The 22,015-nt window shown below is 38.1% G+C and overlaps 1 protein-coding gene across 9 annotated transcripts in view; it reads left to right on the top strand.

Moving 5' to 3' along the window:
- Nucleotides 1–17,386, top strand: part of LOC136240039 (protein odd-skipped-related 1-like) — a 67,584-nt gene extending 50,198 nt beyond the window's left edge. For 7 of the 9 annotated variants that reach the window (XM_066030853.1, XM_066030850.1, XM_066030852.1 and 4 more), the window contains 2 exons: nt 12,986–13,157; nt 16,206–17,385. In XM_066030853.1, coding sequence (XP_065886925.1) covers nt 16,224–17,108 — 885 coding nt within the window. In that variant the 5' untranslated portion in view covers nt 12,986–13,157; nt 16,206–16,223 and the 3' untranslated portion in view covers nt 17,109–17,385. Of the gene's footprint in view, nt 1–12,985; nt 13,206–15,002; nt 16,032–16,205 lie in introns of those variants that run through there. The other 2 variants (XM_066030851.1, XM_066030858.1) reach the window with 2 other exon arrangements.
- Nucleotides 17,387–22,015: the final 4,629 nt, after the last annotated feature.

Here is a 22,015-nt window from a genome sequence, read left to right on the forward strand (position 1 = left end):
CGTCACAATACACACATCATGTACAGTTATTAAACCTAAGTCTATACAGGCAGTACCTGACAATAAAGTCGATTCCCTCGATGATCTTGAAAGTAAACTTATAGGCCTTCTGGCAGTAAACACATTGTAAGGTGTACTGGTCCACCGTGTTAATGACAGAGTTGTCGTAGCAGGCGGCTCCTGGCTGTAATAATGGCCTATTAGTGTGCAAGATTGTTGCTACATCTTTCAAACTCATTACGTTGCAGGTAGTGCCTGGCATTCTACTGTTGTGTTGCCCTCTGTGTGAAACATTAGGGTACATAGAACTAGTCTTTCTTCTGGTGCTTCACTGCTCCAACCATAAATAATTTGTCATCAGTTTCTGATATGGGATCTTCAGCTTCCTATATACAACTATCGGTATTGTTTGCTTACTCTTTGCTTTTCTCTGTAAACAAACTGTGTGAAAATGATCCATCTTTCCACATTGTCAGCAAGATCTCCAAATGCTGGACATTTTGTTTGAATAGCTTCATGCTTCCTCCCACAGTATTTGCATCCCAAGTATTCTTCATAGTGCTGAATATGCTTCTGTAGCTGCTTTGCACTCTTCTTTCCATGTTGAACTGTATGGGGTCTTCTGCAGTGCCAATTTCTCATAATTGTGCATGGGTATAGCCTCACTAATTTGGAGGGCTTTCTTGAGATTACAGTCTTTTTCTCGGAAAGGGCATGCTCATGCTCCTTTGTCTTGGCTTCCAAGGACCAAGCGATCTCTTAACATTTTGTCATGCAGGACGCCAAAGTTACAAGGTTCTACCAAGTGGCGTAGGCAAATCATATACTGATCTACAATTTCGTTGGCCTGTTGCTCTGCAGTATGGAACAAGTATCATTCATACACTATGTTCCTGGTTGGCATGAAATAGGCTGCAGCTTTTCCAGGACTTATGACGGCTTTTCTTGTTGCCTTCTAAGAGCTCTAAGCTCGACAGTATTTGTTGACAGTCTTTACCCATTACTGTTTTTAGTGTTGCTGCTTTTATGGGGTCATTCTTGGATGTTAGCTCGGTCACTGTAGTGTAGTCTTCGTATGTTTCTTTTAAAACTTCCCAGTTCGTCGCTATATCACCTGTACAATAATCATCGCTTCCGGAGGGGGAAGTTGATAGCTTGCCATTCTCACTTTTGACACCATTTCAGGAGCAGATGTTCGAGATTATTTTGGCCTACATGCATGCATACAATTTCTTATCTATGCATCCTATAACACATCCAGGCTACAAAGGTCTGGCCTGTATGGTTTCACATTTTTGGTTGCATGCTGGAGTAAACCTACAAGAGAAACTCTTCCTAGCTTTTCTCCTGACTAGCTAGGTGGTGACCTGCCACCAGTGCAAGTTACCCTGAGGAAGGTGTACCTCCATGTTCGCAGTGTCCAGGATATAGAAAGGTAAGTGATTCAGATAGTCCTTCTATCTTTTTAATGGCCAGTGGGATACCTAAATGTTTGCATACTCCCTTGATGACCTGCTAATTGCAAAGGCACATAGGGACCCAGTATGAGAAAATTATCAGGGTAATGCATGATGTCCATATGTGACTGGATTTTGGAAAAACGATCCAAATCACACATTAGAAGTTTTTGAGATAACAGCTTTCAAGAATTCAAGTCAGTATAACTTGCCAAGAATAGCAAGTAACTTATGAAACTTACACAAGAGATACATCAATCTATTACCTTTCAGACCACTTCCAGTACTTGCAGCTGCTTGTAAAGTTTCCCACCAAATAAGATAGAAAATCTGAACAATTGGATGAACAAAGTAGTATCATGGGTGCTCACAAAGGGGTGGGGAGTGGGTAAGAGATAGACTTCAAAATTGGGGGCAGACCACAATTGAAGTCCAGACACAATATTAAAGGTCTGTGCTAGCTTCTTAGTGGCTGTTATGTAGCAAAATCAACAGAAAAAACATTTGGTTAACAATATCAGGCCACCCACCAGTAAACCACTGATTCTTGCCAATTCACAAAGCCAGAAACCACCATTCAAGCTCTCCACACCACACAGAAAAGACGTCTGTTAAAACCAGCCTCGAGTAGTTTGAGTAGTACTGAGGGTCAAAACTAGTAGTATGATTGTATATCCACTGGTTGTGTTAGTTTGAATTTGCCTGATGTATGATTTGGATCAGTGTTGTAAAATTTGGTCACATATGCTCAGGAAAGCAAATCTGCTAAGATATTGAATAGCTTTGGAGCAGAGCACAATCTAAATGGAAGGCATGTATTAACATATAGTTGTCTGTACAGTTAGTAATTGACAGCTAGTCAGCAAGGTAAACTGGGAGCAGGCAAAACGCACTTTTGCATCAATCTTTACAAACAGTGTGCCCCTGCCCAGTGCCCTGATCTGTTCAATGGTAGTATTCATTTGCTTTCAAAAAACATGCACTATATAGCTACTATACACTGCTGTTTGTGCAGCTTATCAGACCAAACTATTAATGCATTAATAATATACAGTAGATAAACAATGATGGATTGACTTTTAGTGACTTAGCCTCCAGTCCCAATATCGGACTTCTTTTTCACTCTTTTGCCTTCTCTACTTGCATATAACGCTTTAGGCATACTTCATGACAGTATCAGCTTCTTTTTCACTCTTCTGTCTTCTCTAGATACTTACTTGCACACACTTAGCACTTTAGGCAGAGCTGCTTCATAACCAACATTAGAGAAAGCTTCAATAAACCATTATCCTCTTTAATCCCTAATACGGGAACCACAAACGGCTCCTCCTGTTCCTATCCATGACTGGCCTATGGTGGGAATTGACTTTTGTCCGTCTTTCATTAACCTACCATTAGATGTCTAATATAGCAATCACTTGATATCCAGTACCGTTGTCCTCTTTCACCAAATTGCAGTACACGTTTGATTCTCAACTGCTCAAATCTTAAAATGTTATCATGTGATTCCGGACATTACATAGAAGTTTACTAATTGATGGAGGAATCTTGGTAAACTCAAGTATACACGATTTTTGATGATACCATTATAGCAACTGTTGGACAGTATAACAAGATGTTCCAAAAAAATAGAAAGTGTGTATTTTTAGTCTGTATTAAATACAGGCGTGCCCTGGTGAGCGCCACCATTACCAGGCTCACTGCCCAGGCACTAGCTAGCAGTGATTGCCCAGGCACCGGGTGTAGCTACACCCCTGACCCTAAAATGTAACAATCCTTCTTGGATTTTTTCCACCAACTTTGGTGGTACATGCCACTGATTAGGCAATGAGAGTAGAGTCCTTGAGGGCAGTGTCTTATGGGATCTTGATCAGCTCATGCATGTGTCTAAGTTGGTTGCCAGTAGGTAGGTATCCCAGGACTGAAGTATATAGAGGAAGGAGGCAGTAAGTATTTATATTTATGTGCATTGATATTACTATGGTTGATAGAGCAAGTGATGAGCTGTATATAGGACAAGGACAAACCATGCACAACCAACCATCCAAACATAAACCATTATGCTTAACCTACTCAAACCGGTAGCAGCAGCAAGCCGTATATGTTCCCATATAATATTGAGTTCAGGGGTGTAGACAGGATTATCTGAAAGGGGGTTCGGATTCAAAGATGTCTTGGGGGAATACCTGGGTTTTCCCCTACACCATGTTTGAACGGATGTGATACATACACAAATTGTGCCCTTAGGCAGTAACATTAAAAGGTGTCTGTGCATCTAATTAGCTAAAACTTACATACTGTTGTTTATGCAGCCTAGGTGCTATAAACTACTGTATTTCTAATGAACCAGATAGCATACTGGCACCACGTTTCACTTCCTGACACACTGGGACCTCCACACTTGATTTAGCAGAACTTTAATCCAAAGATAAACATTATTCTTGGTAGCCCTGCCCTTTTGAAGTCCAGTAACTTCAGAGTTGACTAGTATTCTGGGGCATCACCTAGCTGAAATTAGCATACTGACACTGCCATTTCCAGGCACACCAAAGCTCTCCACACTTGAATCCATGGCTTCAAAAATCAACATTATTCTTGGTCCTGCTGTTGATGGTCAGTAACTTCAGACTTGACTTGTACTCAAATATATTTGAGGGACATCATGTGCCCGCAACATGTGACAAAGAAAGGTGAATTTATCATGTAAATATGCATCAACCATTCACAATTAGTGTATACCTGACACATTGGTAACACATCCTGTATTCATTGGTAATGCATTACATGTGAATACAGGATTTTCCCTTAAGACTAGTGCAGAGCTGTGCAAGTAGCTACCCAAGTAGCTACCCAAGTAGCTACCGGAGAGCTCCAAGGCTGTGTGTTTGGTGTGATTTTGTTCATTTTAAAAATTTCTACCTCTGAAAATGGGGGTTCATCCGAACCATCCAAACCCCCCTGCCTATGCCCTTGGAGTTTTCATTTTATTATCGTGTGGCCAAGAAAGCTAGCGACCACACCGAGAGTATATTTACAGGAAGAAAGAAAACAGCTTTTTCATGTGTGCATAGCTCCATGGCCTCTTCTACAAAGTACACCATTTTTGCATTATAGCTGTCCTCCAAGTAGAGTACGCCATACAGCAAATTTGATTAAATTCGCAACAGCCATTTGCGAGATATGAGCATTCAAAATTTCATTTTAATTTCTTCGTTTTTTTCTTATGCCATACGGGGGCTTTGGTTTCTTTTTGCACACTTTGCAAAAATTGCTATAAAATGCAAATGTGTAACTCGATTGCCTCGATCTTTGGCACAAATGAAGAGCGTGTAATGGTGGATTCACATACCAAGTTTGTTGTGAATCTGAGTAATATTCAAGGAGTTATGAGTGTTTATTCACAGGAAAAAAGATCAAACTTCTGTCACGGCTATAGGGTAAACCAAGTATAGAAATAACTTGAAAATTGGTGTGTAGATAGGCTGATCATCGTAGCAGTGCCTTTTGATAGTTTGAATAGCAATAGAGTTACAGTGACAAAGTTATAAAGCAAAAGCTAAGCAAGTGTAAAATCACGGAATCAAGATACTCTAATAGAGCAGTCACTGCGGGGTAAAAAAAGGTGTGCAAAAAATGTTGGGAAAAAACTTACCAGGGTTCGAACCAGGGACCTCCATACCTAACACCTGCATCCTTAACCACTGAACCACTGCTACCTTGGTTGATCACCTCACTTAATTTCTGCTTTATAAATGAAATTTCTAGTTGAAATCTACCTAATATATAATCAAAAGTTTATAATTTCATAGATCTACAATAGAAGTACTAGATTGTTCTAGAACATTCTATGTATGTTCTATAAGTCCTCAAAAAATATGCACTCTATTAGAGTATTACAATAATATTATCAAATATTGAATTAATTCATGCAATGAAATACATTTATAAGTCTGTCTTCAATAATCATCATCATATCTACATAGAAAAGAAGAAATGTGAGTAAAAACAAACCTCAAAGTCAGCCATAGGCTGGTTTTGGGACCTTATAAAGTGCAAAAAGAAGTGAAATCCACACAAAAACAGCCAAGCTGTGAAAAAATGATGCGGCCTTAAAAAGCCTGGGTGAAAAAAGTTGTGAAATCAAAAGTGGTGGCCAAGAAATGGCTGCAATGGTGTTAATGCTAAAAAATTTTCATAATGGCTATGTGCATTGTTAAAATTTTTTCAGGCTTTTTTCACAGCTTGGCTGTTTTTGTGTGGTTATTATTAAATTTTAAGGAATCCCTTCAACCAGTGGCAATAGTGATGGGTTCTACCACTTTTCACCACTAGTAACAGTGTTGGAATAACAATAAAGTGTTAAATAACATGCTAACAACAGCAATAGCATAACAGCCGGGTGGTAATTAAAGCACAATGCTGCTAGCTGCTTTGTTTTTGAGACTGGGTATGTGTACTTGTAAAGTGCTAAGCTCAATGATTTCTGTCTTAATTGTCATCCTCTTCAGCTTCGTAAATATTGCAGTGACCAGTAGATGTTTTGTTGTGGCTGTCTTTTGAGACTTGGTCCTTATTCTCAGAGAAAACTTGCTCACCACTTCTGTTCCTGAATCACTCTGCTAGGTTTGACTGGTGGTGCATTTTGTGGTGCTCTTTTCTGGAACCATTGTCTTCTTGGGTTTGCTTTGATAAGTTTTTACAGACTTCCCTTATCAATATACCGGTAAGTCCTCAGTGCATGGGTTCTTTTTTGAAGCCTTCTGGGCCATCTTAGGGCATTTTGTTCCTGGTGAGTCTCTAGTGGCAGTGCTGAACTGGCAGGATGCTGCATCCAGACGTTGTACAGTGGGAGGACTGCTTCGTTGTACTAGTGGGTGATTTCAGCTGGTTTGATTGTGGATTTAGACTTTGAAGACAATGTTGCATAACTTGGAATCATCACTAGAAACTTATTGTGAAAGTACATGCTACTGCATGTGCATGCAACGTTCTTATTGATGCCCAGTATATAGTGCCTCCCAATGCATATTATCCCAGCTGACTGCATAATTGTGTGCTGTTTTCTTCCTACATTAATTGTTTAAAAGATTTAAGCCTCATTAATGTTTAAAGTGTATTACTATTGTGCCAATAGCCAGCAACAACTTAATTATCCAGAAGAACCATTGTTGAGAATCAATACTGTCTACTGCTGTTTTAGTGTAGATATATGTTTGAGCCAGTGGCTGCTCATACTGATTAGAATTTAATCCACTTGAGACTCCCCAGTTTTCTCTCCAGTGCTCATAGGTACTCCACTCGAGATTCCCCCAGTCTTCTCTCCAGTGTATATAAGGGGTGGAGATTATTTCATCCATAATTAAGTCAGGTTTTGGCAAGTATTATACGTATCTTTAATTGTGACTGGATCTACGAAAACCGTTCTTATCGCCCAAGACAGGAAGTTTGATTTTTTCACACAAACACAAAGCTTAATGAATGCACTATCAAGTTTCACTGCCACAGTCGACCAGAGTGAAGTGGTCTGCTTTTGCTGGCTGCTTTTTCAGAGCACAGTGGCGAGCCGTACGAGTGGTCTAGGGTCTTGATGGAGCCCTGGCCAACCAGGTGATGGCTGTGTGTGGCTGTACAGCTCCGTGGTGTTGGACAATGACCTGTGCTGTAAATTCCTTTCATTTTAGCCAGTTCTGAGCCCTGAATGGCCTATAACTTGGCCCAGTTCATCCCAGCACGTTTCTTTTCAATTTTTGAACACCATCTTTCCCGCCTTCCAAGGCCCCCGCCTCCCACCCTTCTGGAGCTCACCTGATACAGACAACCTCGGTTTAAAAACTATCTAAAATGGCGGGAAACTTAGCTGCTTACTACTTCTTAAGTGGATGATCAGGAAGGTAAGAAATTGCTGTGAAACGTGTGAAAATTTGGTATGCGTACCTACCACCATTGGCCAGCTACAACACACTGAATGTTTAAAACCGACGTTTCTCGATACTTTTAAATGGGCGATAAGACCAGTTTTCCCAGACAGTCACAATTTGTGACCCAAATTTCTATTTATTTCAAATCTTTGAAATATGCACTCGTCAAAATTAAAACCTTTGAAATTCATGATCAGATTTTACCTCTTCTTTAAAAATCACCTGCTACGTATATGGTACCCACATGCCACTGTGAAACAGACATATAATATGTAGGACATGCATGCACTTTTGCTGCTTGCATATTTTAATTTGGTAATTCATGTCGTAAGCATCAATAGTCACAATAAAACCTAGCAAATGACAAGGTCATTGGGGTCATGCTTCACATAAGCTTTGTGTACATTGTTTTGAAAGGGCAAGAATGAAGTATCAATTTTGCCAAAAAATCCAAAAGCTTTTACAGAACAAAGTATATAACCTTGAAAAATCTACATTAAGTGCTATCTGCTAGTTTTGTGCTGAGAATTTTGAAACTCATGTGAAATAAGTACTTAAAGCAAGTTTATATTGTGCTACTTCTAAAAACCAGGTGTCCATACAGTTAATACTATCCCATTCTAGCTAAATAGGCAATTAATGAACTATGTATATAATTTAATGCTATGCTATTATTACCAAGCACAAGGATTTTTTAAAGTTCGATTAGGTATCAAAGAAATAAAAGTAGTGAAGCAAGGGACACCTGAAGATATACTAGTAGACATTTAATCCCTACTTCAGTCTACCCATGACTGAAATGTCCACTGCATGGTCTATCTTTAGGTGTAGGCGACCTTCCTTGTTGACTACTTTTTATTTCTTTGATCTCTAATCCTTCCTTGTACTTGTTTGTTTACAACATTATTATGACTGCATGGTGAACCCACACACATGCACTGTATTTGAAGAAAAAATGGTGTTAAGCTTATTGTTTTCATTTGAACATGCATCCCAATTATCAATTACTGAAATAGCAATGTAGTCATTACACATTGTATTCAACTATGATTAGCCAATAAACTATATGCACTGCCAAAAACATTCTAAAAACACGTGATATTTTAATACATTTTGTTACATTTTAATACGTCACAACGGTGAACGACTGCAATAAATGTATGTAGAAAAACGCGAATCTCAGAAAATAGACCACTTACTAGTATTTCTTCCAGATCGATAGATTCCTCTATCTGTATAGGATGGTAGCTGGAAAGAAGAGCTGAGTCCATAGTGTTAGTGACGAGTTATAGCTTGAGCCGCATTTGCTACCCGTACTTTTGTATGGGGTTTGCGATAGTCGTTCACCGTCAAAAATTCTCAGGCATGCCGCTAATCAATACAAATTGATCATTTTTCATTCAACAAATAGACCACGCATATAGTCTGTTACAAATGCAGAACACTATGAGAAGGACCTCTGAAAACTTGGACAATTCCCATTAGAAGCCATCATGCAGCACTACTGCAAATCAACACCTTGTGCTTTACGCAAAGATAATTGGGACACAAAGGAGAACACAGGTAAGTCCACGAAGCATGCATGCATTGTACATACTGTGGTATGCCAAAAGGCACCAGTAGAGCTGAAGTGATGTCAAAAAGTGAAAAAATCAAGCCTATATCCTTAGCCATTATCCAGTTACACTTGTCTGAAGGCATCAGTCAGTCAGGCAGTCAGTCAGAAGAAAATTACACTAAATAATTTTTTTTAATTTTGTAGCAATTTATTTGAAGTACCATAGAGTCTGGTTGTTAGGCGCATATGCCTAATAAAGGTTCACGAAAAATTGTTGTGGTTAACATATAGTTGTTAAGCACATGCGCCTAATAAATAAACCTTGTCGTGATTATTATGGATTCATTCTCTTGGGGTGGTGTGAATTGCAGTCATTACATGTACTAATATTTTGACCGCTTTGCTTGGTAAGTATAGTAAAGGCACGTGTTTTGGCTTTGTACTACGTGAAATTTCACGCCATACACTATTAACAAACCTCTAGCATTGCTTCTCTTGTATAGCTTTATCTCATGTTGGAGCTTTGTGTTCGTCCACATGTGCTTGTCAACCATGATTAATTACAAGAAATGGGCATGCGCTTAACAGGTAATATGCACTTAATATATATATATATATATATATATATATATACATGTGCTTAACAACCAGACTCTACGGTATTTCGGTTAGCTTGGTTCTACCTAGCCAATACTGCCAAGTCACCATGAAGGTATTGTGAGGCAACTTTTTTTTGTGAGAAAGTGCAAACCTCCATGATCCCTGATATACAGCACTACCATGCTTAGCTAGATAATTAGATTTGTAAATATCACAGTTTAGTATATTTTTTAATTCATGAATTACTTTTTTTTTTCATTTATTAAGGCTTACAGCATAAGTGCTGAAGGTCTGTAAGGCACAGCCTATTTAAAGTTTGAAAAGTTGGAGAAAGGAGAAAAAATCCCTGGGTAGCCTCAAACCTGCAGCCATCCAATATATGTTTGAACGCTTACAAGAGTCTGCTGGGCAGTCAGGATGTTTTCTCCTTGTTAATTTTATCCGTAGGAACCTTAGAAAGTGACTTATTACCTCAAAGTACCCCTTGTAATTCAGTGATTATGCTGCTATGCGCTTGAACAAACTGTGACTTATGCACAGAAGTATATTCTCAACTGTTTTATAGTGTGTCTATCATGTTTTCTCACATAATTGTTTAGAGAAAACCTCCTTCATTATGTTGCATTAAGTATGGGACATGCCCCTTTCACCTCAAAAGAAATTGGCTGTTTCTGGTAGCTTACAAAGCTGATACTGTTACACCATTTTTTTTGGTTGTTTTAAACCGATATACTGTATTTCCTCATATAAAAGCCGCATTCAATTAAACACCTGTCTCAATTATGAGCCGGGGGGGTTTCCAGCACCTTTGGAAAATAAATGCCTGGTCTCAAATAGAGGCCTAGGCTATTGCTTGAGTCTACTGCTAGTGGCTTTACTTTGTTGCTGCTTCTTCTTCATACTTTAGTTTAGAGCCTTCTGAGGGTTGAAAGTACTACAAGTAATCACATGAGTAGTCCGGAAAAGTCCTAGTGCATGCAGATATGTGACCCAGTCTTGGAAAACCGGTCTTATCGCCTATTTAAAAGTATCGAGAAATGCTGGTTTTAAGTATTTAGTGTGTTGTAGCCCGCCAATGGTTGAAGCTATGTGTACCAAATTTCCACATGTTTTATACCAATTCCTTACCTTCCAGGGCATCCACTGTGCAAGTAGCCAACAAATAAGTTTCCCACCATTTTAGATAGTTTTTAAACCGTGGTTGACTGTATCAGGCAAGCTCCAAAAGGGGAGGGAGGCGGGGGCCTGGAAGGAGGGAAAGAGGCTGTTCAAAAAATTGAATAGGAAGGCATAGGGATGAATTAGGCCAAGTTATGGGCCATTCAGGTCTCAAAATTGGCTAAAGTGAAAGGAAATTCACAGCAGAGGTACTTATTCAACACCACAGAGCTGTATAGCCACATACAATCATCCCCAGGCTGACCACAGCTCCATTAAGGCCCCACACCGCACGTATGGATTGCCACTGGGCTTGGGAAAAGCAGCCAGCAAAACCAGACCACTCAAGTCTAGGTGATTTTGATTGTGAAATTAGATAGTTTATTCATGTAGCTTTGTGTTTTGGGTGAAAAATCGAATCTGCTGACATGGGCGATAAGACTGGTTTTCCCAGACTGGGTCACGTGTGTGATACAATTATTTTCCAATTGATGACCATCCCCTTTTCCCTTAGTTGTATTCTCCTGCTTTTAGTTGTATAGTTTGTAGAGTAAGTAGATAGTTATGTAGTTTTATCAGTTGTTGTACCCCATAGTCTGTTTTGTTTTACTCCGTATATAATGGATTGATTCATTATTTTCCAATCATTTCAAGCCTTGCCTTACATTTGTTTACACACTGTATCACTGTTTTCTATGTTTACCATTACAGTAATCCTGTCCTACCACCACCTGAATTCAATTAAACACCAGGCATCGGTCCGACCAATCCAAAATAAATGCCCAGTCTCAAATTTACGGGTAGGGTCAAAAATGCTGGCAAGGAAATAAAAGCCTGGGCTTTTATATGAGGAAATACAGTAACCCATTATGAAGCGCATTCATATTGTGTTCAGGAGCTCGCCCTATTTTTAAACCAGGCACATGCCCACAGCCAGCTGAAGGCTGGCAGTGGGAATGTGTCTGGTTTCCTGGAATTGTTTTTGAAAACTGTGTGTGTTTGTATGTATATGTATGGATGTTTGTTTGTATATTTGTTTGTCTTTCCACATCCACATGAGAAAAATGGCTTATGCTAAAAGCAGCCTGTATTTGAGAAATGAATGCTGCACAGAACCAGTAGAGGAGGTTATTCATGCCAGCAGGTGAAACAAGTTCCTGAAGATGTTACAAATGCCTTTCACAATGGGCTATTTGGGCACAAAAATAAAACAACCGAAAAATAGCATATCTACGTAGCTTCATAGGGAATTTGTTTGGGGGAAAGGGGCCTCTCCTGTACTTATGCAAATAAAATTAATGGCAACCTTGAGGCTTTCTGTAAACAATTTGCGTGAGAAAACACAGTAGACATACTATAAAATGTAAAACTTTTGAGAAGGTACTTCTTTGTGTAATTTGCAGTTGAATGTTCAAATCATGTTTACTTAGCAGTGCATAGCAACATAATTACTGAATTACAAAATGAATCATGAATTATTAAATTATAATATGTACAAATCTGAATATCTACAGTAGCTAAAATTAATAATAGCATGGCATTGAAATAAACTATATACGTGGTTGATTAATTGCCTAGCATTAACTGCATGGGTGCCTGGTTTTTAGAAGTAGCACAACATCAACTTTTTCAAGTTGGCACGAATGAAAGTTAATACTGATTTTGTGCAGCCTTCATTTCTTACATACTGCTTTTAGCATTAGCTGTGGGTGTGAAAAGACAAATACACATACCAGGGATGTGTCCACAGTGGTTGGCAGTGGTCGGTACCAACCACCACTCAAATAAAATAGCCACCACTACCACTCAAAAACCACTACAAATTCACCTCAGCCATACACAAGTTAAGACCCCATACAACATTTCTGGACTCATCCCTGTCTCTTGTAGCCACTATTCTAAACCTGGGCACATCCCTGACATACATACATATAAACACACACACATTTTCTGAAAACAATTTCAAGAAACCAGGTGCATGCCCACAGCTGGCTGTGGGTGTATGCCTGCCTAGTTTAAAGATCATTAACTATAGGCCATGTATTTCCCTCAAAAATGTCCTATGAATGAGGTTAGATATGTATGGAGGAGGTAGGACATGTGTGGTACTTTTTGACCTTACTAAACGTAGGTCACAACATACCTTAGATATGTTTGGGAATGAGGTGCATGTTCTTGGGTGGTTGTTAAGTAGGAAGTTTCATCATGACGTCTTTGTATCAGGACCCTTGTTACTATAATGCACTTGCACTAGTATTTGAACTATTCTTTATTTTCAATTACTGTGTTAATAGATTCACAAAATTGAGGTTGTAAAATCAAGAATTAGAGGAGTTGAACTGGTGTAAAATGGTCTGGCATGAGAGGGACTGCAAAACTCCAGTGTCAAGACAGGATAACTACTGTAAAACATAGGTGCTACTGTGGGAGATCATATCCATGATCAGTTGCCTTGATGAGATGGAGGTAAAAAGTGTGGTTCATTGATGATACAGAATGTACTAGTTAAATGAGGTGTGTAAATCTCATGATATTCCAGTTTCCAAATATAAAACCACGTGTTCTCCCCCTCTGTTTCCCTACTCATCTCCTACTCCATGTGTACTAGTAGCCAGTTATGCCTGTATGACACATACTTATGTACTTCAAATTACTTGCTGAAAATATTTATGAATCAAACAGTTTGGTATGTATTGAAAGTTGCATGGCACTACTCAGAGGTATCAGGAAGGAGTTTCCAAGGATTTTTGGAAAAGTCCTTTGAAATTTGGTTTTCTAATCCTATAAACAACCATCAGGAGTTTGCACGTACTGGTCAATGGCCAAAGTAGCTGCTACTATTTGATGGCCACCATGCACTAACATATATTCCTGCAAACCTTAGTAGCACAAAAGCAGTAACAATATGCAATACAACACAATAATTTAGAGTAACGTGCATTCACTTTAGGAAGGATCTGAATAAAATGAGCCCTCCTAAAGACTGAGATACTTTAATAGAGCAGTCATCTACCAGTATACTCTAATAGAGCATTCATATAACAGTTTTGATACACAGTATCCCAATGATATATATAACATCATTGCAGCCATTTCTTGGTCGCCATTTTTGATTTCACAACTTTTTTCACCCAGGCTTTTTAAGGCCGCACCATTTTTCACAGCTTGGCTGTTTTTGTGTGGTACGGTACCGCTCAAACGTAATGTCGCACTTGCTCACGGCGAGTGATTAAAAAACTCGCTAATTAAAGGGTGTGGCACCCGTTTCCTTTGCGAGTATTCATCCTATACAAAACAGGATGAATACTCGCGAAGGAAACGGGTGCCACGCCCTTTAATTAGCGAGTTTGTTAATCACTCGCAATCGAGCAGTGCGACGTTACATTTGAGCGGTACTATATATACATACAGGAACTCTATCACCATGGTAAAAAAAAACAAAAAAAAAACAGCCACAGACTAGTAGCTAGCATAAGGTTTTCCATGGCCTACATACTGTACATATACAATATTATGTCTGCTCTGTAATTATTCTTTCCTCAATGGAAATGAAAAACCTGTAGATTGTACATAGAAATCAAAATATTTGTGAAATATAGCATTTTGAAACATTCAAAATCTCTCCTCTCAGCAGCTGGGAACTATACCCCCAGACTCCTGCTTCAACAACTCAGTATTTATATTAGTCACTTTGAAAAAATCCTGTCCATGCTGCTTCTACAAATCTGAGGTTCTATTCATGATGTGACAGATGTTTAGAGTCATGGGAAGAAGCTGTAGTAGCTATACTCCCTCAGTGTTGTTATTACAGCTGAAAATTTGTTGTTTGCTTTATTTGTAATCTGTGATATAATTTATTTAACCTTTCTTAACTATGTTTGTTCCACATTTGGTGAAAACCTTATTAAATAGAACCACCTTTGCTGCCATAAATGAAGGTGGACAAATTTATGAAGCCATGAAGCAAATACCAGTGTCTATTGCTGAGGTGGCCATAAGCAAGGCTTCTGTGTGTGAATACTTGATGTGGATCAAGCCATTGTATGTATTCATATGCCTGATGAAGAATGTAACACTAACAATATTGCATTGCTATATTTATTTGGCTTTGTATCAACTTCACAATAATTATTTATTGTGTATATAGCCCTATAATACCCTCAGGATCCAGTTACAGCTACCATACAACTATGCTTCTATGTACAACAAAAAATATTACAGATAAAATTATATTCATTTTAAACTAATTAGTACAGAGACATGTTCTAAGCAGACAAGTTGCTGTCTATTATTAGGTAGTGATTATACTATTCAAACATGACCACTTGTGAGGATGTTTGTACCATTGCAAACAACAAACAATGAATGGTTTAATGTTGTACTTTGGGCAGATACCATTGCTGGTGAATAGAGAGACTTTGCATGATAGATGTATATGTAGTTTAATATCAGCATCAGACAACATCAGTTAGTTTCATCAAAGTTAGTTTTTTGATTGAAAAAGTTCCAGGTTAAGAGGTGGAAGGACAGGAGACCATAAGTATTGTTAGGTGCTTATTATACCTGAAGTCTATGCAACAGTGTTGTCGCCCATACACATTGTCAAAGCAACCTGTTGTTTATATGGCTTCACACAAAATGCTAGTAGTTGCTGTTCTTTGTTTGCTTTCCACAGTTGTGTTTGTGGTACTTAACATCATCACTTTCAGTAGTAATAAGAACTGATTATAAAACTCTATTTACTCTTTACAAACTTTGGATCTAGTTTTGTACTTCGAAAATGTATATCTACTATAAGTGTACCCCACATATGATTGAATATACTCTTCACAAATGAGGTGTGTGATTTACTAAGAAAAATAGTAGTCAGTTGTTTGGTGACCATATCTAAAAAATCTGTTTTTAAAGATAATACTATCTCAAACCATTGGAACTGTAATAAGCTGTAGGAGAAGAATCTAAAATGATGGTAGATTTGTGCCATTCAATGTACATGCGTTATTTAACTGTGGGGGAACAGTGTCTTTGTTTGTTGTGCAGCTTCAAATAAGATATAATTTGTTCACAGGAAGCCATATGATCTAGTTGCCTAGCCCATAACCACTGAAATATTTGTTCACTGTACTCCATACTTCTTAATGGAATAATGGTTAGGTATGTATCATGACTAATTTGCTGGCCAAAACCATAATGATACACATGGTTAAAGGTTAAGTGGTAGAAACCACAACTATTGTTAGTGCAAGCGTATATATAGATGGTCACTGGTGTTGGTGCATGCATTTTGTATCAAGAGGTATTAGCTGCTGTTTGTCCAGCTTTGGGTGTCATAAATTTCAAGTAAGTGTTATTTTTCCTGTGCAAATATTCAATGGAAAGCCATGTTTTGATGTAAGAATGCTGTCACATAATTGTTAACCCTTAAAACTTTAATGAGGGACATAGTTATGTAGCTATACAATTAGTTTGTAAACATGTAGGTATGTTTAGTTATGCTTGCATTTGTTTCTTTAGACACTGTGAAACTCAGGTATGGAGTCATCTGATGCTGCAGCAGTACAAGTTGATGATGAAAGACGTGTAGCCGGCAAATATGATATGTATTCACATATTGATTTTTCTAACATCGAGAATATACTGGATTTTAGCAAACCGTATTCCCGCTCTAAACCTGCTACTAGTAGTTCTCATCCCACTCCTAGTTTTCCACTGAGTGCTTTGCAAAATGCTCAAAAACTGACTGTCCAGCCATCTACTAAACTACGTGATTTATGTACAACAAATACTGAGGAAAGCAGTGATGATGAGAGTGAGTGTGAAGATGATGGACGTGACAGGCCATACCAGTGTGATATGTGTGAGAGGAGATTTGCCAGAGCTACTCACATGCGTAGACATAAAAGAATACATACTGGAGAAAAACCTTACAGTTGTCATATTTGTAAAATGCGATTTTACAGAAGTGACTATTTACGCAACCATGTCTATCGCCATCAAAGAGACAAAGAACATCATTGTATTGTTTGTGATGAGGCTTTCTATGACCTGACCACTTTCACCACCCACTGCCACCAGTCACATGATGAGAGGGAGTATTTTGAGGCATCCAGCAAACAAAAAGCTAACGGAGTGTTTCATAAAGCAAAATCATCCATCCGTGCCACTACTGTGACAACACCAACTGAAACAGCTTCCAACACTAGTGTACTACAAGATGACTACGAAAAAGACATTACTGTAACCAAGAATGAATCAAATGAATCAATTTCTCAGACGACTAATGGCAATAATTACGTAGTAGCTCCATTGCTCGTTCATGCCTCATGTGGCAACAATCTTTGGCTGCTGCAGTTTCCCAGTGGGTCCATGATGCATAATCAACAGTTCATTCCCCCCCTTATTGCTATTGACTCATAAAGTTTGCTATCGTAATCTTGTCGTGAAATTAAAGAAAAAAACATTATCTGTAGTTTTCTCTTATTAGTTATACTCTATGAAATTTTTCATGTATTTTGTGCTAGCAATTATATAGTTTTTGTACCAATTTTGTGTGAGACATTGTAAAAGTAATTTCATTCATGCGTGTTCATTGTAAACACACACTCATAGCTGGCTGAAGGTCAGTTATGGGCATTTCTCTGACTGGGGTCATGTATTGAATTTATAAATCTGAATAAATTATATGTAGTACACAAATAGATTGGAAGGCATTCAAGGCAATGCCCTCATGCAAGTCACCTAGACAACAGCTATGTGTACAACACTTTTACGGACACAATCAAGAAGCTAGTGTATTTAATCCACAATTAGCACTCCACTTGTATGCATTTAATAGTGCTAACCAGCACATGACCCTGAAGTAGATATACACTACATTTGATCACAATATACTAGTATAGATAGCTATGACTAAAACATTGTGTACTGTGTAGTTGGAAATTTTATGTATACGGTTGAAATGCTTTGGTAATGAACAGTTTCACAAAGTTTAGGTCAACACCACAGTCAGTTGCTACAGACTATTTGAGCCTCTAAACTAGCTAAAGTGTATGTAGCTTATGTACTTGACTATTCAATAGAGTAGGTTAGAATGTGTGTGCTCTATTATGCAATTTAAAAAGTATCTCTAGTGGAATAGCCCCTACAATAAACCCTTTAATGGTGAGAAGTCAATGTCCATGTTTAAATTTAGACTGTATGGAGTGGAATTTCCAGATTCCAGCTGTTGAGGCTCCTTAGGTACTGGTCTAGACTACATGTGCTGGAGATCATGTTAACTTGCCACTGAGTTCTAATTAGGCGCCAGCCTATTATTTACCTACTACGCTATGCTGCAGTGCTCAAAAATTCTGCCTGTTAGTCTATACTTCAATTCCTATGTTTGTTAATAAATTTCTACTTTCTTTAGGCTCATAAGTCATGAGCATGTTTTAAAAGCAAATTCAAGAGTATTGTTTTGCAATCCTGAAGTATTGGAATATATACTCTAATAAAACAGTCATGTCTAGTTAGAGTTGGTGACTGCTCTATTAGACTATATCTGACAAAACGGAGTTTATAGCTCATCAAATTTTGACCATAATTTCAAAGTTTTGAAATTTTATAACTTGTTCTGTGGATATGATAACTATTTAAATATTTCATCATTTATGGAGATTTCACTGAAACTTACAGAATTGTTATAGCTTACACAGAAATGGAGATACACATTATTAAGCAAACACATGTATTTTCAGGCTATAAGCCCCATTTTGTCAGACTCAGTTACATATGTTATTTTTCTGTGATAATGGCACAGTTTGGTTTACATACAACAAGTAATCATATTATTCTAGGCACTTAAGTTATACTATATAACCCACATTGGCTGGTGCCTAGTGCTAAGGTTGACTCTCTGTCTGTATTAAATTTGTCAAACAGTATGGTAGTACCGTTTTAGAGCTGTTTTAGTATGGACCCCCAAGTGATGTGTGCTGCCTAAAATGCTGCCTTTAAAATTCATCCTTTTGCGACAAAAATTAGCTTTACAGAATAACATTAGCCTATCTAACATGAAATACAACATTAAAAACAAGAAAACACTGCTGGTGCTACATGTTTTTATAACTTGTATGCACTCACATGTGTATGTATACTTGGATGTGACTAAATTAAGAGGTAATAAAGAAGTGTGTAAAAAAAAATTTCTATATCTCCTCTAAACCATGGAACAGACTGCAAACTGACTTAATAATGGACTAGGAACTTGCCTTAAATATCTACGTATTGCTTAACTGTTTATCTGGTGTCCTACAAACCTTTGCCTTACTAAATGAAAATAAATAAATAACCCCTGCACTTGAAACTAGTCTGAAATCTTAACGTAGTGCACCCTTCACATTATGGCTGTAAACCTTTCAACATGCAAGTCAAGATGCAAACTTGGGCCATTGATGAGATGCTATAGTGCATATTATTTGGATTTTGGATTTCTATTCATAATCAACTGCAATTATTGCAGTTGCAAACCTATTTTCCAGTCTGTCCTGTGCTATAGTCATGTCCTGCATAATTGCATAAATAACTAAGCTAAAAAATTAATTGTGGAATGGTCTTTTTCATGTTGCATAAAACATGCACACACACTACACACAAAAACACACACACACACAACAACACACACACAACACAACACACAGTCTGAATGCCACAGGTGTGAATGCTTCTTGTATGCCATTTGCATATAGCAGGGTACAAGTCATGTGGGATTATTCAAGTCATGTGGGATTATTCAAGTCAACTGAGTCATAATTTTAGGTCAAGTATGTCACAAGATTTACATGCCACTCTCTGTAGACACCTACTTATTGATTATATTACTGAAGCTTATCGATAAGTAGGTGTCTACAGAGAGTGGCATGTAAATCTTGTTGTTTGAGATATTATTCACAATTCATTAGAAACTAATTCCAGACTAATAGCTTCATATCCCATTATTGAGTTATTGATTTTAGATGTTATGTTGTCTCTAAACAAGGAACCTGTAATGTTTAGTCTGTCAGTACCACTCTAGGGTGGCAAATTAGGCTCTTTACATTCAATCACTATTCCACTAATGACTCACTCTGAAATGCCATCAGTGGCACTCTTACATTGCCATCCATGACCTCCAGCGCAATGGAGCTTGATTGATTTGTTATTCATGTTATCCAGTTTATGTGAATGTGACATACTTGACCCAAAATTATGACTCAGTTGACTTGAATAATCGCACATGACTTGTACCCTGCTATATGCATATGGCATACAAGAAGCATTCACACCTGTGGCATTCAGACCTATCTCATTTGGTTTAAAATATACTACATTAAAACCAGGTCACTATACTGCTGAAAATGCAGTGATATGTTCATGTTGAGCTGATTAGATAACAGTTAAAAGAAAAGTGCTCCAAGTGAAATAATATATCGGCCAACTACAGACAAATAGTGTTAATTTCTACATATCTTTAACTGTGCTAAAAGGGTTTTTATGAACTATAGTGATTATGATTTCTTCTGTACTCATTTGACATCTGAATACTGATGATCTGTTTTAGCATTGATTGTTACAAGTTTTGTGGCCATGTCTCTGCAGCTGTGCACTTAAAGCCAAAAATGTGTTTAAAATTGTACAATTCCACCAGGGGCATAGAAAAAGGGGTTTCCGATGTCCCCAAATTAGTACTTGTGGGCTGGACTAAACCAAATGTCAAAGTTTGGCAGTACATAACAGTGTAGTGCAATAAATCATCTAAATTAATGTGACCGAATTTGACAAAACAAGGCTTCCACACACATCCACTTCTATAACTTTGAAGCACCATAACTCATTGTAGAAGTATGCCATAAGTTTCAATTTTGTCCTGGTATTTTACCATGCTATGGAAGAATTGTGTGAAAATTTTAGGTCAATAGCTTGCTGACTAGTCAAGTTACAGTTGGTTAAAGTCAGAGAATTGGATGTGTGTGGAAGTCTAGTTTTGTCAAATTCGGTCACTAGTGTAGAAAAATCATCTCACTACCATATCCAGAGGGGTAAAATTGGTCACAAGGAGGAGAACTGTATTAAGATTGAAATACTCTAATAGAGCAGTCACACAAGTTGCATCCATTACAAAAAAATTAGCAAAGGACTTTTTCAAAGAGAATCATATTTTACAATGAGATTTTAGCATTATTTTTGTTGAGTGTAATTAAGGGTCAGAATTTGTGCTCGCATGCATACACACAAGAATCAATTAATATTATACATGCAGAATCGCCAGTAATGGTGCAAACTACTTCGAATTGGGGGTTGGTGGTATACGATAGGCTAGCTAGCTACCAAAATGAATAAGCTGCATGGCATTTATATACCACCGTATGCATCTCACCTAAAACAAAAGTCAAGGCAGCTAGCTATCAAACTGTCGCCCAGCATCCTCGTGCATACTAAGTGCATCTAAAAAAATTATCGTGTTGCTGGAATTTAAGACATCCTAGCCTTTTAGAACTTCACAAAGGCCAAAAATAAGGAGTAAAACATCCACGGTGAATATAAGTTATGGTTATACAGGAATTATATTGTTTCACTATTATGTTTTCATTTGTCTGTGGATGAGTCTGCCATTGGTAAGTTAGAGAATTTGGCTACCCACTACCTTAAGAAGTGGTTGGGACTTCCCAGATGTGCTACTCGGGCCTTACTTTAGTACCCTGGTGTCTGCTGTCCCAGTGTATCGGTGGTGTCTAGAGAGGCCAGGTTAAGTCTCCTGTCTTGCATCAGCACATCTGGAGACCTCCAGCTCCAGCAGTTGGGACTGCAGCTTTATCTGGGTGATGCATATTTACAGACCCGAGCATCTGATTATCAACTTTTATCAAAGGCACATTTGCAGTTGTCATCTTTTCTAATGGCTCGTCCTTTGTATCTGCTTTCAAAGAAACTGCTAGCAGCTGATGAATGCTCTAGATATGATGATCATTTGGATACTCTGTCTGTTCAGGGTAAGCTTAAAGACTCTGTGTTTGGATTGGAATCTTGCTGTAAAACTTGGAACAGACCTTTGTTGGGGTGTCATCCTGGTCACCTTTCCTTTATCCTGCGAGCTGCTTCTGATACCCTTCCCACACCAGTAAATCTTCAGCGATGGCATATTCAGTGTGATATGAAGTGGTAATACACGTCCCACCACTGCTCACATTTTAGGGGGTTGCCCTGTTGCTTTATCACAAGGCTATTTTACTTACAGACATGATCAAGTTTTGCATTGCATAGTTTCCAATATCTCTGGTCTTTTTGCGGAGTCACAAACCATTCATGTG

This window comes from Dysidea avara, chromosome 12 (genome assembly GCF_963678975.1).
Source record: "Dysidea avara chromosome 12, odDysAvar1.4, whole genome shotgun sequence".
NCBI lineage: Eukaryota > Metazoa > Porifera > Demospongiae > Dictyoceratida > Dysideidae > Dysidea > Dysidea avara.